The following is a 14606-nucleotide window of genomic DNA, read 5'->3' as shown; positions in this document are numbered from 1 at the left end:
TGATTGAGTTAAAGCTTTGGTATGGGAATGTTAAAAGGGGATGATGCCAGAACATGTTTTACTCTAGCTTCCATTTATGTATGAATGCAAAGGAAATGTATACAATTTTTTTTTTTACAAAAGATGACTTCAGATTCACCCTTCAGTGGTTTAAGACCTCTTCTATCTTTGGGACAGTAACTCTACCTCACCTGGAGGTAATAATTTTCCAGGATCTTCTCTGAGGGCTGTTTGAGCACAAAAATGTCAGATTAACCCCAATTCTGTTCAGTAAACTTGACTTAATGCGCTGGTCAGAGTTCACAGGATTGAGCAGAACATGCTGCCGCTGTGGCAACCACTTTCTACTGTTGCACTGATCCTGGTTGACATTGAAATTCCAAGGCGTGAGGGATATTGTGATGAAGTGAGACCAGAGGGGGAACTGGCCAGAGGACGAGGGGGAGGGTTTTCCAAAAGCCAGGGAGGAGCAGATGTACAGCTAAAACAAGAGAGAGACATATTAAATTCCTTTTATCAATTTTTTTTTTGCAGAAAATGATACCAACTATGTTAACAAACACAAAGTGAGGATATCTTAAGGATTTATTTCAGGAAATTTACATGACTTAAGTTCATATGAGTTCATATACAACATAAAACTATTATTAATGTAACGAAATTGTGAGAACTGATGCTTTATCAAGGTAATTGGAATGTGAAATCTGCTTTAAGTGTAGACACAGTAGAGGGAAACAGCCATCAAAGCCTATTAAGCTCTTGGTGGTCTTTGAATCCAGCCCTTTCTTTTGTTGCCTAGTTACCTGTTATTGTGCCTGAGAACACTGTTGTTGCGCAACACACAGCTCTCATTTCCAGGATCCATATGTAGCAGTGCTTTACTGTTTTTAGGGTGTCCTTGAAACAAGACATTATCATGGACATTCCCTTTGACCGGCCCCAGCACAGCAATGCCACAGCCTTGAGCTGGCTGAACACGATTGCGTAAAACCTAAAGAGAAAAAAATGATGAAACCAATGAAAATAAACATGAGCTATCTGTTGATATTAGATCTGAGGAGAGTTCAGTCTCACCTTGATGTCAGCGCTGCCAGAGACCTGGATCCCATAACCACGGTTTCCAATCACATCGTTCTCAACAACCTGCCCGTTTCCACTGAAACTGACTCCATGGCTGCTGTTTTTATAGATGCCGTTACCACGAAGCTCCACCCTGCAGTCTTTCTCCACAGTGACACCTCCTCGACCATTTTCAAGAATGCAGTTTGTAACCAGCCGGGTCAGCTGACTGCTCTGCAGTACAGCGATTCCAGTGCCACGGTTACTGTTCAGCAGGTTAGCAAAAACATTGAGGGGCTCACTGCTTTTCACATAGAGGCCAACTGCTGCAGAGGGAAAATAGAAGAAGCATTAAAGACAAGAATGAGAGACTCAGTTTACTTAAAACTATGGATCACAACTTTTCTTTCTTTTACCTCCGTTATAATTTATGCAGTTGCTCTCCACTAGCGCCACACTGATGGAACGACGGGCAGAGAGTCGCTCATCCTCACTGTCCAGCTCACTCTCCCACCCAAACAGCTCCCCCTCCTCATTCAAGTTCTCCTGCCCTTCTCTCCCTTCTCCCTCCGCCCCCCTTCTCTCCCCTCTGCCTTCCTCTTCCCCAATCCTCTCCTGCCCGGGCCAGTTGCCCTCCCTGGCCTCAATGTTCTCTGGGTCCTTCCGGCAGAACACAGCTAACCCATACATAAAGTTATGGGTAATGTAGTTCCCCAGGAGCTGCGGGAGGCTGGATGACATAACCCACACTCCACAGCCTTTGTTACCTAAAAAAGATGGAATCAAAGATGAATTTTCACATCAGATAAAATATATGATGCTGTTACTATCAGGCTGAAGTTCTCACAGTAGACATGGTTCCCCTCAATGAGTCCGCGGCCTCTCTCCCCAACCACAACGCCATCTGAATATCCATAACAAATGTAGTTGTTCCGCAAGATGGGGTCACCTCCTCTTCGGATGTCGACTCCTCCCCATTGGTTCTCCTTGATCACATTTTCTGGAATTTACGTTTTATTACATGTAAGAAATTATTAGAAAACACAAGATGGAGTTTCTGTTTTCAAATACAGGGGAAATCAAGCACAGGATTCAGATGCAAATGTGTTAAAGGAGGCGAAACAGCTGGACACGCACCTGTAATCATCCCTCTTCCGTTTTCGTTTACAGCAATTCCTGCCGCTTGGCCCTGGAAGATGTGATTCCCACTAAGGAGACCGAGAAGCAGAGAATAAGGAATAAAGAAAAACAATATCATGTGGCCTGGGTGGTGTATTTATTGAATAGACAAACACTTAAAATCAGGTGTACTACACTACACAACAGTAGTAGAGGAACTTTTCCTCTTTGAAAAGTCCAAAAAGCCTGTTGCAGTGATGGTGGTTCAGTCTGATGCATTTAAAGCACTAGATCCAAAGTACACATGATTTATCTGTTCTGAGTTACAAACATCTTAATTCTACATGAAAACAGTAAATAATGTCATGGTATTTCACTTGCTTGGGAAGAAGTTTGGCAGTCCTGCCTACCTGACCACAGGATTCCCACTGAAGAGAATATAGACGCCTGCTTCCTTGTTGCTAAAGATCTGGTTACTCCGAATTGCACCTTTCCCATTGCCAAGGACAACAACCCCTGAACGCAAACCACTGTGTATTCTGTTGCACTGTGGAATGAAGGACAGAGTGAGTCTAAAAAGACAGACTGAGAGAAGTCAGCTTTTAAAATACACCATCTACCTCTGTGCATCACTTCAATGGTGTTTCATGACATGACGGCTCACTGTGGGATCCGACTCTTACCAAGATAATTGGGTTAGCTCCTTTTCGAATGTCCAGCCCTGCCTCGCCATTGGAGTGAATGTTGTTTTCTGCGATGAGGCCCTGAGCAGAGAGGCGCAGGAACACACCTGAGGCACGGCACTCACACACCTCGTTTCTCAGCATCACTATCTAAAGTAAGAGAGAAAGAAACACAAGCAGCTCAGGTAACTCTTTGAATAAGACCCCGGTGATTAATTACTCATTATCTTGGCTGCTTCTTTAGCGCTATACAGCGCTTTAAAATGCATGCAGCCTGGATGATGTCAAATGTTGAGCACTTTATGCCAGTTTGAAGTGACATTCGTTATTCTGAAAACAAAGTTTTGATTTTATTTACTGTGGAGTTCTGGATGCAGCGCACAGCATAGTTCAACCTTCTGAAAACATTCCCCTCCAGACGAGCTTGTCCATAATTAGACAAATGCACACCACCCTTCCCTTCCCTGAAGAGGCAGCGTCTGAGGATACAGCCAAGAGTTGATGCTGCCAACATCTGAGCCACTGGATCCCTCTCTAATTCCTGCTGAAAAGTGAGAGGTTCAGGGGTTGCAGATGGGGGGTCAGGGGAGGAGGACAGTGGCAGAGAGCCATCAGGTCGAGGTTTGAGCAAATGCGAAAGGCCATGATAGTCACATGGGATTTTGTAATCCAATTTGTGTTGGATTTTTGTATTGATAGTTTCTCCTCCATCTTGTTTCTCTTCCTCCCCCTCACTGTGTTCCCCATCACTGCAACAATCTTCAATGACTGTGCCTTGACACACCGGGTCTACACCAGTCCTCCTCTGAAAGTTCTCTGGACCCACAGGCTCTTTTTTGGCATTAGCTCCAAGCTGTTTGTGACCACCAGTGGAGGCAACAAGTGCAGGGCAATTGTGACTTCCAGACACGCCACAAGAAGGGAACGTCCTAGCCAGGGCAGCCAAATGTTTACAAGCCCAGTTCCTTTCTGAAACTGGAGGACCTTCAATGGTCACTGAAGCTGTGTCACTACCAGAGAAGTCACAGCTGTCGAACAAACTGAGGACGACACCCAGCAAGTGGGCAGAGCTGCCTTGTGAGAAGGAGCAGAAGCGAGCCTGGCAGGTTCCCGGGCCACGGATTTGTAACTGAGTCCCCTCGAAGTTGCAGTTGTCGAGTTGGACATGACCCCAGGATGTCTACAAAGAGCAAGGAGACAAAATCAATCACAACAAAATAAGTGCAGTTTGATCAGATTTTAAGATGTATTAATATATTTTACTTTTTCATTTTAGATATTAAGATATTGAAGCAACTGTACACAAGAGTGAGCGTTGTTTTGCTGGATATTAGCAGGGTTCTTAACTGTATGACAATGGCAGTTGTGCTGATGATACATTCATTCTAAAAGTGATATTGGTTTCATGATTCATGACACAGCTGAGAAAAGAGCACAACAAATGAAAACTTTTTATTTATTTAATCATTCTTTGCAGTTCACCAATGCAACTTATCAAGCAACACAAATGTTTTGAACTTTGGTGTGTACTTTACGTTTCCATTTGAAAACTTAAAAAACTATTTCCCAGTGATTCATATAAGTATGGACTAATTTTTTTTTTTGAATGATAATTTAGCTTTAACACTTGTGAAGAAGTGAGAAGCAAAAAAAAAAAAGAAAGGACCCTGTGGATTGTATCTCTTTTTCATATTTGTATGTTTTATCTTGTTAGTATTATTTATCTTTAATTTGTTGAACTTTTGTGTTGTTGTTTTTGTGGAAAGGAAAAATCAATAACATATCTGGGAAAAAACACCCAAAAGCATCACAACTTGCTTTTCTTTACCTTGTAGACGACAGTAGAAAACCAAGGTGGCATGAACACCAGGTTGCACAGCCTGGCTGTGGGACACTGCTGCTCCACAGACACCAGGAGGGCCACTTCACCCAACTGTCCCAGTCCAACCAGCTCCACAGGCACCCTCAGCAGCACTTCAGCCTGCTCCTCATACACCCCTGGATGGAGGACCACACGGTCATACGGCGCCACCACCCCAAGAGCACCTCGCAGTGTCTCAAAATCACACCCAGGCCCCACATGCCAAACCCTGCGGTCTTTCCTGCGTCGGAAGAAGAGGAGGCAGGCAGAGGACTGAGGTTCCGGTCCGTTCTGAGTCCAGGTCCGGGTAGCCAGCGCATGTTGCTTCAGCGCCTCTCTCCAGGATGGAGGCTCCAGATGGGGCTGGCTGGGCCAGTTGGGATGTCGGCACTCCGGGCAGCCGAGGCAGAGTTGTCTCCAGCGGGTGTTATCCAGAGAGATCACGAGCTCCCGCCAGGCACGGCACACCTGGCAGCAGCGACCCAGGTCAGGCAGAGGCAGGTACGCTAAGATAACCCTCCACAGCTCCACGGGGAGGCTGCCAGCCTCCATGGCAGCAGAGACACCAGCTGGGGAGCAGCGTGACAGTGGGAGTACCTGGAAACAGTCAACCACACGCACGCGCAGTTAGCGTAACAGGAAACCGCTGCTACCAGCCCGTTACACAACAACAAAGGAGATGAACATGCAGTTTAGTTTAAGACCAACAAACAGATTGACATGCAAGAAGCAGAGTTTGAGGTCAGAAAGTAGCTCTGCTGCTGGGGCCAGGTGTTGCTGCGACTAACAAGCATGGCCCAAGTTAGCAGGAAAACTACACGCAGTGAGATAGATGTAATGAAAATAACATTTCAGTAACATGCTTTCATGTTGCCAATGTGTGGGCTTTTTTTCTTCCGTAAAATCTGGAGAAAATTTTGCAACAACAGTCGATCTCTTAGCGCTACCACTGTTAGCATACATCACAAAGCACAGCGTAGCCGTCAAAGAATTAAAGCCTTACCCTTTCAAGATCTTCACATCGTTACATGCATCAACACATGTCCACTCGAGGATCAGATCTCTCCGTCTTTTCCTACACGCCTACAACAGCGACTTTTTTCTTCACTGCTTTTAGGCACCATAGCAGTCCATGACAACTTCACCGAAATGGACTTCCAGAGCTTCCAGATTACAGACACCACGAACAGCCAGAGAGCTGCTCCGTCTTCCGCTTCCAAATGTGGGTGTTTACCTCATGAGCATGGGCTGCGGTTAACATTGTCGTTAACTACTTCAAACCAATTCAGGCCTAAATGTATGTGGTTAAACCATACTGTTGGAGAAAGTGGGTGGCGCTTTCGTCCGCATCCCCATCTCTCGCATCTCTGCATCCAGCCAAACCCAATAAACAGGTAAAAATCATTTCACAGTACAGTTCAATTATCCCCATTTTTTTCTTATTACTTATTACTTTTTTTAATTTTTTTTATTTTACTTTACACATCTTGTTGGGTGAATTCAGGTATGATGGGACAGTTTTTGTAATTCCACCTGGTGATCATATTATTGTCATGAAAAACAAAACATAACCTAGCATATGGTGCATTCCTTTATTTAAAGCCATTAATTGCGTTTTATTATTTTTTAGAGGTTTCGCTTAATCCCATAATGAATTTCACACAAAATTATTATTTTGCAACATGTATGGTGATTCTGATCAGCAGCTCATATTGGGACTTGTATCATTGCTGTAGACCTTTGCCTTAAAATCGTACTACTGCAAAAAAAAAAAAAAAAAAAAAAAAAAAAAAGTATTAATCTGAGTGTTTCTCGCCCTGCCTCCATCACTTCTCTACTCATAGGTAGCTCATTTTTCCTACATCCTGCCTCTTGTACGTATTCTCCCCTACACATTTACCCTGATTTTCCACTCCCTTTTGTACTGGCAAGTGTGAATAGAGGTTGAACCATAGATAAGGCAAAGTGAACAAAAGGCACAATTGCAAACCATGCACTGGCTCCAACATTATTGTTGCTTTGCCACCACTTATAAACTCAACATTCTGTTTTGCTAAGTCAATGGAAATGATAGAAATATTACGAGGGTTGGTTTTAATATATTGTAAACAAGACAGAAGTAAGGAATAAGCTTTTATATACGTAAATTTTTCATAAATTGTTAAAAAAATGTTTGTATGTGTCTCTGTGAACCTGTGCAGATAGAGATGTCAAGCTATTGGAGGCATGGCATGGATACACTTGTGTTTAGGTTTACCATATTGTCTTGTCAATAGTGTCCCAAATTACCTGAAAAATGCTGTTCCAATTTACCAAACCATGTTTGGTAATCTGTCCACTGAAAGTTTCTCCTGATAAGGTTTTGAAGTGCGTAAAAGTGTTTCCTGTGAACTCCTATTTTGACAGTAAGAAATCTGCCTGTTACAGCAATTTGGGAAAACGTGAGCTGTAACTAAAGGTGGTATTGTCTATCTGGTAGTGTTGAGTTAACTGGAATTAATTTTAAAGCTTCTGTGTTGAAAGGGATCAGGTGTGTTGTTGGGCACGTGTATCAAGTAAATGGTGGGAAAAGTGCAGTGAATTGAGGACAGGTGGGAGCGGCTCGAGAGTCAGTGCCAGATAAGACAGACTCTGGATTAACAGAACGATGATGTTGAGACATTGTGCAAGTGCTTTGAATTTTTAGGCAGTTGAATTTCCTCATGTGCCCCACTTCTGTTTTTATTTTATTTATTCATTTATCTATTTATTTATTTATTTATTTTTGACAGGGATGATTTGTCCTTTTATTTTCCTTTGTCACTTTCTCTTCATTTCTGTTCTTTTCATTAATGGCAAAAAAAAGATGAAAAGGAACATACAATGTATTCTTCCATTCTTACAGGAAATTAACTTTAATACTGTGTTTGATATTTTTAGAAGTAGAAGTCAAATTCATAGAAGTTTTTGGAAATTAAACCTTATCCACACATTTGGCCTCCATATAACTTCAGGCATCAGCACTGATATTAATGGCCCCTGAAGTAAAAAAAAATCCCAGTCATTTTGTTACTTTTTTATGTAGAATCTCAATGAGAGAAGCAGCAATGTTGTGCTGGAGTTGCTTTGAGCTGTTGTTGTAATCACTTCAGGGGGTCAGCTCCAGTTATCCATAAACCAGATGTTTTAGAGGTATGCAAGTCAGTAATAGAAGAGCAAGTCCTGATATTATGCTAGTTTATCCACTAGGTGGCAACATTCTTCTACTGAGAACTCAACGTGACACTGCGAGTTGTCCTCAAGAAATATACACAGGGCCTCCTTCCAACAAATGTTATTTTCAAGACATTTAACCTTTTCTACATTAAAAACACAAGCATTAAAAAACGTAACAGAAGAAGTTTTTGGGATGCAGTTGTGCACTGGAATTGGATTATTTTACTGAGGGTTATTCATACATTTTCTCCTCTCTTCTGTATGTATTTATATGTCATGCAGATATTTTTAAAGCTAAAAATGATGTGATATACAATGCTAAGAATTACTTAAAAACAACTTAAATTCTTTTATAAAGCAAAAAAAGCACATCATGCTCCACCAGGAATATCCATTAAACCACTCTGAGCTTATGTGGTGATGACAATGTGTCTTCTCTCAGAGTCTAATCTATGCATAGTTGTTTTAAGGCACCTGCCAAAGAAAAATACAAACCTTACACAGTTTTTGTTACAGTTTGAATTCACTTGAACTGAGGTACTTGTTACCTAAAGTCTTAAATGCTTCCTTTTTTGTGATCGAGATAAGGGGTATTGTAATTATATTTTTTTCTCTTCTACTGGTTTGCCCTGCTCATGTGACCACTTACAGTCAAGCAAATGAACACTTAAGGAGCGACTTAAATGTGATTTCTAAATCCTCTGTGAAATGTGCTGATGTCAACTGCAGGCTGTAATCACGAACAAATAACTCTCTTCTTGTTTGGATACGTTTTTACATGTCTCAACAGTCAAAAAATTACAGTGAAAATGAATTTACTGAGCCTGTATTTTCACACATTTTTTTAACCCAAGAAGCACAAGTCTACACAAACCCCCCTCACCCCAACCCTGACAAAATTCAGCTCCATCAGTGTTCCCTCGTCATCTTTCAATGGGATCAGCTCTGGTATTCTGAAGCTTTTCTGACAATAGGAAAGGAACTATAGAAACTTGGCTCACTTGAGCCCTTTTACATGGTCCCAGGGTGAGATCACCTGCAGCATGTTTGTAAAGGGGTCCAATGTTGACTTGTCGGTGCAAGAACAGTAATTAATCTGTAGTAATTTGTCAGCACTGGGGCTGATATCTCAGGTCCTGAGGACTCAAAGACGTAAAAATACATCAGATAAGAAACAAATTAAAGCACTGAGATCATGCAAACTGAACAATTCAAGGTCTCCTTTTATTTTGAGATAAATTGAGCAAAGACACAACAGTAACGACAGACATGTCTGCTCTGGAGCTGTTCTAGAAATGCTTTAGTTTTAGGACCCGTGTTGATCAGCAGACTGCAAACAGTCACAGAACGCTACAGACAGATACTTTTGGTTTTCAATCCACATATTAGAGAGTAACAGGATGAGTTATGATTCTTGGATGGAAGTTAGAGCTGCCCTCCCACAGTGTGTCATTGAACTTATCTAGAAGTGGGGGTATTGTCATGACAAACCCAGCTACTCTTTGGCATCTGATCCAAAAACAAGCATGCTTTGTGGGTTTTTATTTTTGGTTTGAAGAGAATTCTTCAGAAGATGTTGAAATCAATCACTGCTGCTCCATGAATAATCTACTTGCTTGGCCAGTGTCCAGTCTTAGTTATGATCTCAAGACTTCCTTTCTCAACAGATTTAATTTCAGGTGACTACCCACTTCCTATGAAAGCTGATGGCGCAGAGGTAACATTAAAGGTAAAATACTGGAAATCAAGAGTCTGTGTCAAGCCCATGGTCTATTTATCTAATCGGTCTTTCTGTTGTTTAATGTTAGCATTTTGAATTTGTTTTCTCCCTAACCTCAAAGAGCCTTGCAATTTCATCATGAACATTCACATTTTTTCTTTTCTAAACAAACCAAGAGTGATTGGTAAATAAAAAATGTTTGAGGTTGAAAATTTCACAATACAAGTATGATAGATATGTTACAATACAAATATGTGGTGTGCAATGTGTGTGCACTTTGCATGCAATGTAATGCATGTTTTTCATATAAGAGAAAGTGAAGACAAGTCGGCATGTTCTGACATGACGCTTAACGTCAGAGCAACAGTTACACATGTGGAATGCAGCGTCACAGATATACCCCAACTCAATGTTTTTCTTCTCTCTCTCTGTGAGGGGGGAAAAAAGCAGTGACTCCTCAACCCCCTCCAACCCCCCAAACTCTTTGTCAATCCAAGAAGTTCCCTGTCATTTCCCGTAATCCCAAGTGCCTGGCTGTCTCTTACTCTTCTCCTTTTTTCAGACTCTCACTTCCTCATGTTAAATACAAACAGCTGTTAAACATAAGTGCCACTGAAACTTATTGTTTGTTATTACTGTGGAGCATTATGCACCATGAGCAAGACTCAAGCACACCTATCAGCTTACCTCTTAAAGAAGAGAAAAGCTTCGGAAATAACAAGTTCATGATTCATTCCTGATTTTCCCGACTGCTGTTTCCACCTTCATTAACTCAGTCTTTGTGTTTGGTTTCAGTGTACAGTGTGTGTAGTTGAAAAACACACTCTAAGATAAGATAAGGCTGTATTATTGTGACTGTTTTAGTCATGAGCCGCTCAGGATAAAGCAATCTCTCTTAGCTGCACTCCAACACACTCTTGTATACATACAGTTATTAAATGCTATGCAGTTCTGTGGAGCACTTGGCAATATGAGAAGAGAACAATATGAGCCAAAACACTTGACTTCAAAAGTCTGAGGATACTTGCTTGGTTTTTCTATAAACCCACATTTTATGAGCTGTGCAGTGAAAAATATGGCAGAGAAAGAAAAAATAGCAAAGAAAGTTCAGGTAGGTTAGTGGAAAGGTTAAAATGTTTGACCAGAGGAAGCCCATGAAATGTTAGAGAATCACCCAACAGTAACAATATCTAAAAACCCTGAAAAGTTTAATGCCAGAAGTTTGTTTGGCAGATGTTTGTAATTTCACTGAAAAATGGAAGATGTTATTTACTGCAGGGAAGTGATCCAAAACAAAGTGATTTGTTAACATCTCAAGATGTTCAACATCTGTGCTGAGTGTGAACACATTAACAGATGCAATGCTTCAGTCCTTTCAGTCTGCTCCAATGCTGTATAGTTACCTTTGATGGTGGCCTGCCGTGCCTTTAGCCTCCTAGACTTGCAGTAGCATGCAGTTTGTTTTCATAAGCACAAAACCATGACCCCAAAGCAGGGTCACTTGAATTAGTTTGGATTTGGTCTTAGTGTTTGAATATTTCCTAATCAGCAGCTTTCTGCCTTGCAAAGATAAAATATTTTGCTGATTAAATCGGAAGTTTTGTAATATCCAAACATCTATGTGTCATGCTGTCAAACAGGATCTGATCTTACTTCCCCTCAGGTTCCATGAAGTCTGATCTCACTTTTGTGCGTTATAAATTATTTCTGCTCTATAAAATATTCTCGTTAACTCTGTTACAGGACTGACGGTGTTCCAAAAAGGCAAAAGATGAAAATGCCCCTGAACATTTTTCACCTCCCAGTGCTGCACTCTGGTCAGTTTCATTCCCAAACCACCCCAAATCATCAGACTTATATTAGGGGAAACCCACTTTCACAGAAAAGTGTTTCCCTTTATTGTGTAGGTCACATGCTGACACTCATGTCACTTCACTTTGATATAAACTCAAAAACTTTCCAGCTAAGTGGCTCACATGTTGTATGTCACTAGGTTTGCACAAGTCTTGTTGTTATTGCAGCATGTTTAAAGAAGGGGTGACCTAAAAAGGAAATGTACAGTGTGGTCAAATATCTCGTCATCACCTCCAAACTTTTCTTTTCAATAAAGAAATAAGAAATAACTTAACCTACCTTAACCCTCAAAGTGTAGTCCCTTATGGGGGCTGGTTACTCAGTGCTTAGTTGTCCTTTGTGAGAACAATGATCATGACATGGTGACTGCCAGACAGATGTGTTGGAACCTGTTGAGAATGTGTCAAGATTAAGTCCCATGAAATTTTTTGGCACATTTCCTGTCTTTTCCCCATGAATGTCAGACACTTGAGCCTGCAGCTCACAGACTTTCGAAATGTTCAATTATTGTCTTGAAGAGCTTTGATTTCAGACATATGAGAGGACTTATTAGGTAAAAAAAAATGGTCTGATTGAAAATTCAATGTCATGTGCCTCAAGCAAAGCCTTCCTGTTGAAAAGAAAATTTAAGTGTGAATTAAACAGTAAATTTGAACTGACAACAAACTTAGATGAAAAAAAACACTGTCTTGGGTGTTAATATATGTTTTTTCTTTATTCAGACACTACTCTCTTGCTTCTTTTTGTATCCATCCCCACTTATTGGCATTTTATTAAATGAATGGGCATTCAGGGTACACTCTATGAAATTGTTCCACTGAAAGGGTATCTAGTACGCCACTTTATGCATTTCTTTTTATATATTATGTAATAGTAGGGGTTTCAAGAGGATTTTTTCCCTTTCATTTAGCTCAACAAAAGTGTATTCAGAGAGTACTTTTATATTGTATCCATCAGAGAGGAGTACATTTAGAAATGTATTATTTTATCAACTTTTTTTTGTTTTAATAATCAGTTCATATGTATTTGAATTATTATTTTATTTCATATTCCACATGTAACAGGACATTTGACCATTTTTAGACTCCATTTTTCTCTTTTTGCACTTTAGAAGTTAATGAAGTTGTGTCACAGTCCTCTACTCAATGTAATTTTGACTGAAAGTGCACAAGAGAAAGCATTTTTATGTTTGATCTTGTTTTGTAATTCATTTCAAGAAAAACTACATAATTAATCCGCTTTTCTTCCATAAATTAGTGTCAAATTACATCAGCGTGATGATGCCTTATATAGCACATGTATGGGTCACATATTCAACAAAATTTTACCATGGAAAACTTTGTTTTTAAAGAAAACCTGATGCAAATATTTGTTTTTAGTAGATAAGCATCTACATAATGATTTACTTTATGCATAAAAAGAAAAAAAAATGGAGAAAATCAGATGGACAGGTGAAGCATCAGACAAACCTTAACAAACTTCAGCAGGTTGCTGACTTACCATAATATGCATCAATAAATTATCACTTTGACAGTGCATACAGGGAAGTGTTGAACGTTTTTAAACACGTTTTAGTAGCTCTTCAGACATTTATGCCACTTTCTGAACAGGAAACTCCAGATGACTGGACCTGAGTTTATCAGTCATCAGTTGCTTATTCACAGATGCCGATCAACTGTTCATTTTACTGCATGCATCACCTGAACAGATTAACTGTTTATCAGTATCTCAACCGTGAGCTTTTTGTGAGCAATGCTGCATAATAAAATAAACAGCAATGTCCAGATCACAAATCCTTTCTCTCAAACATTCCTCTATCATTAACTAACTCTTACAAATTTTTAGTCACTGTGATTTTCCTAATCATCACTTTATGGGTGACAAATGTGCCCCATATGAGCCCTCATACCTGTCAATCCAAAAATCCTTGCCGTGTAAATTCCCAACAGTTGTTAACTCTCCAAGTTTGCGCAACATCTTGAGTTAGAGGGATGAGTCACTTCCAGGAGCCCTCTATAAAAGGAGACTGCTCCCCTTTCCAGCGCTAGATTCAAACAGCAGAGCGAGAACGCAGCTGAAGCGAGAAAAGGAGAAGCTGAGGAGAGACTTAAGCGAGCCAAAGAAAAAGGAAAAAAGAGAAGAATCAGAAACTTCTTTACTTTTACAAGCTTCAACGGACAGCTTTTTTTTTCTTCAGTTTTGCAGAAGTTTTATAGACCAAAATGATGAACAGCAGAGTTATCGTCATCTCATTTGCCATGCTCCTGGCCTTTTTGACTATCAGTGAAGGTAAGAACTTAAGAATTTTTGCAGCTCAATAGTATTTGTTTGGCATTGTTTCTAAATGCTGTAAAAGTTTTCTGCACACACCGTTGCACTTTGTAACCATGTTTCTTCTGCATGTGTCTTATCAGGAATGAGTCTGGGAGTGGAGCGCCACTGCCGCTGCATCAAAACAGAGAGCAAGCCCATCGGCCGCCACATAGAGAAGGTGGAGCTGATTCCTGCCAGCTCCCACTGCGAGGACACTGAGATCATGTAAGGCCCTTTTTCATAGCCTTCATCTCCTCTACATAGTGATGAAGTCAGAGAAGAGGTCATTGTTACTTGATGACTTTTTCCACAAGGTGTTCACCTGTATCTCTCCTTCTTGCTTGGTGTTGCAGTGCCACTCTGAAAACAACAGGTGACAAGGTTTGCCTGGATCCTGAGGCTCCATGGGTCAAGAAAGTCATCCAGAGGATCATGTCCAAGTAAGTATGAGTTGATGAAAGTGCATGGTTAGGATGGCATACTGGGTCATCTAATGGTATAAACTTAGATGTTTTAGCTTAAATATTCTCAGTATACTCATAGACTAATAGACTCACCATTCTTTTCTTTTTCTTTCTTCTGCAGCAGGAGACGCTGAGCAGACCAGAAGTGATGTGTGCCCTGAAAACCCAGTGCCTGAAAAAATGAATGATATACCAGCTTTTTTTTTTACTTGAGAGGATGATCTATTCTTCACATCTCGCCCATTTAATGCAGAAAGGATGTCTAGTGTCCTGTTCACTGTTACAAACAGGCAACAGCATATGCCTAAGTGAAGTTTTGTTTGTATCAAACACTTATT

The 14606-nt window shown here is 40.6% G+C and overlaps 2 protein-coding genes across 3 annotated transcripts; one reads left to right on the top strand and one right to left on the bottom strand.

Moving 5' to 3' along the window:
• Nucleotides 1–300: 300 nt before the first annotated feature.
• On the bottom strand, nucleotides 301–5967 carry fbxo10 (F-box protein 10). Of its 2 annotated transcripts, none has more exons than XM_074687988.1 (11): nucleotides 5726–5967; nucleotides 4690–5319; nucleotides 3220–4041; nucleotides 2862–3011; nucleotides 2589–2725; nucleotides 2197–2267; nucleotides 1907–2059; nucleotides 1476–1826; nucleotides 1075–1382; nucleotides 804–991; nucleotides 301–481 (listed from the first exon to the last, which is right to left on the bottom strand). In XM_074687988.1, exons 2-11 carry the CDS (start codon nucleotides 5272–5274, stop codon nucleotides 301–303), a joined length of 2946 nt encoding a protein of 981 aa, XP_074544089.1. In that variant the 5' UTR covers nucleotides 5275–5319; nucleotides 5726–5967. The 2 variants fall into 2 exon arrangements, with proteins under 2 accessions (XP_074544089.1, XP_074544080.1); XM_074687979.1 differs by having other exon boundaries at nucleotides 1075–1385; nucleotides 5726–5964.
• A 16-nt stretch (nucleotides 5968–5983) lies between these two features.
• Nucleotides 5984–14248, top strand: cxcl8a (chemokine (C-X-C motif) ligand 8a). Its single transcript, XM_074688042.1, has 4 exons — nucleotides 5984–6116; nucleotides 13689–13780; nucleotides 13906–14029; nucleotides 14158–14248. The coding sequence occupies exons 2-4, from the start codon at nucleotides 13714–13716 to the stop codon at nucleotides 14246–14248; spliced, it is 282 nt and encodes a 93-aa protein (XP_074544143.1). The 5' UTR covers nucleotides 5984–6116; nucleotides 13689–13713.
• Nucleotides 14249–14606: the final 358 nt, after the last annotated feature.

The sequence above is a fragment of the Halichoeres trimaculatus genome, unplaced genomic scaffold (genome assembly GCF_033239565.1).
Source record: "Halichoeres trimaculatus isolate MK-OKI-2021-1 unplaced genomic scaffold, fHalTri1.1 fHalTri1_scaffold_2, whole genome shotgun sequence".
In the NCBI taxonomy this organism is placed as follows: Eukaryota; Metazoa; Chordata; class Actinopteri; order Labriformes; family Labridae; genus Halichoeres; species Halichoeres trimaculatus.
Note: the sequence above shows the minus strand (reverse complement) of the source record. Positions and strands in the feature narration are given on the sequence as shown.

Coding starts and splice junctions, on each gene's coding strand:
- fbxo10 (XM_074687979.1), bottom strand. CDS start 5,274: ATGGAGGCTGGCAGCCTCCCCGTGGAGCTGTGGAGGGTTATCTTAGCG. Junction 3,012..3,219: donor GCTGCATCCAGAACTCCACA/GTAAATAAAATC, acceptor CTCTTACTTTAG/ATAGTGATGCTGAGAAACGA. Junction 2,060..2,196: donor CGGAAGAGGGATGATTACAG/GTGCGTGTCCAG, acceptor CGTAAATTCCAG/AAAATGTGATCAAGGAGAAC.
- cxcl8a (XM_074688042.1), top strand. CDS start 13,714: ATGATGAACAGCAGAGTTATCGTCATCTCATTTGCCATGCTCCTGGCC. Junction 13,781..13,905: donor CTTTTTGACTATCAGTGAAG/GTAAGAACTTAA, acceptor GTGTCTTATCAG/GAATGAGTCTGGGAGTGGAG. Junction 14,030..14,157: donor TGCGAGGACACTGAGATCAT/GTAAGGCCCTTT, acceptor TTGGTGTTGCAG/TGCCACTCTGAAAACAACAG.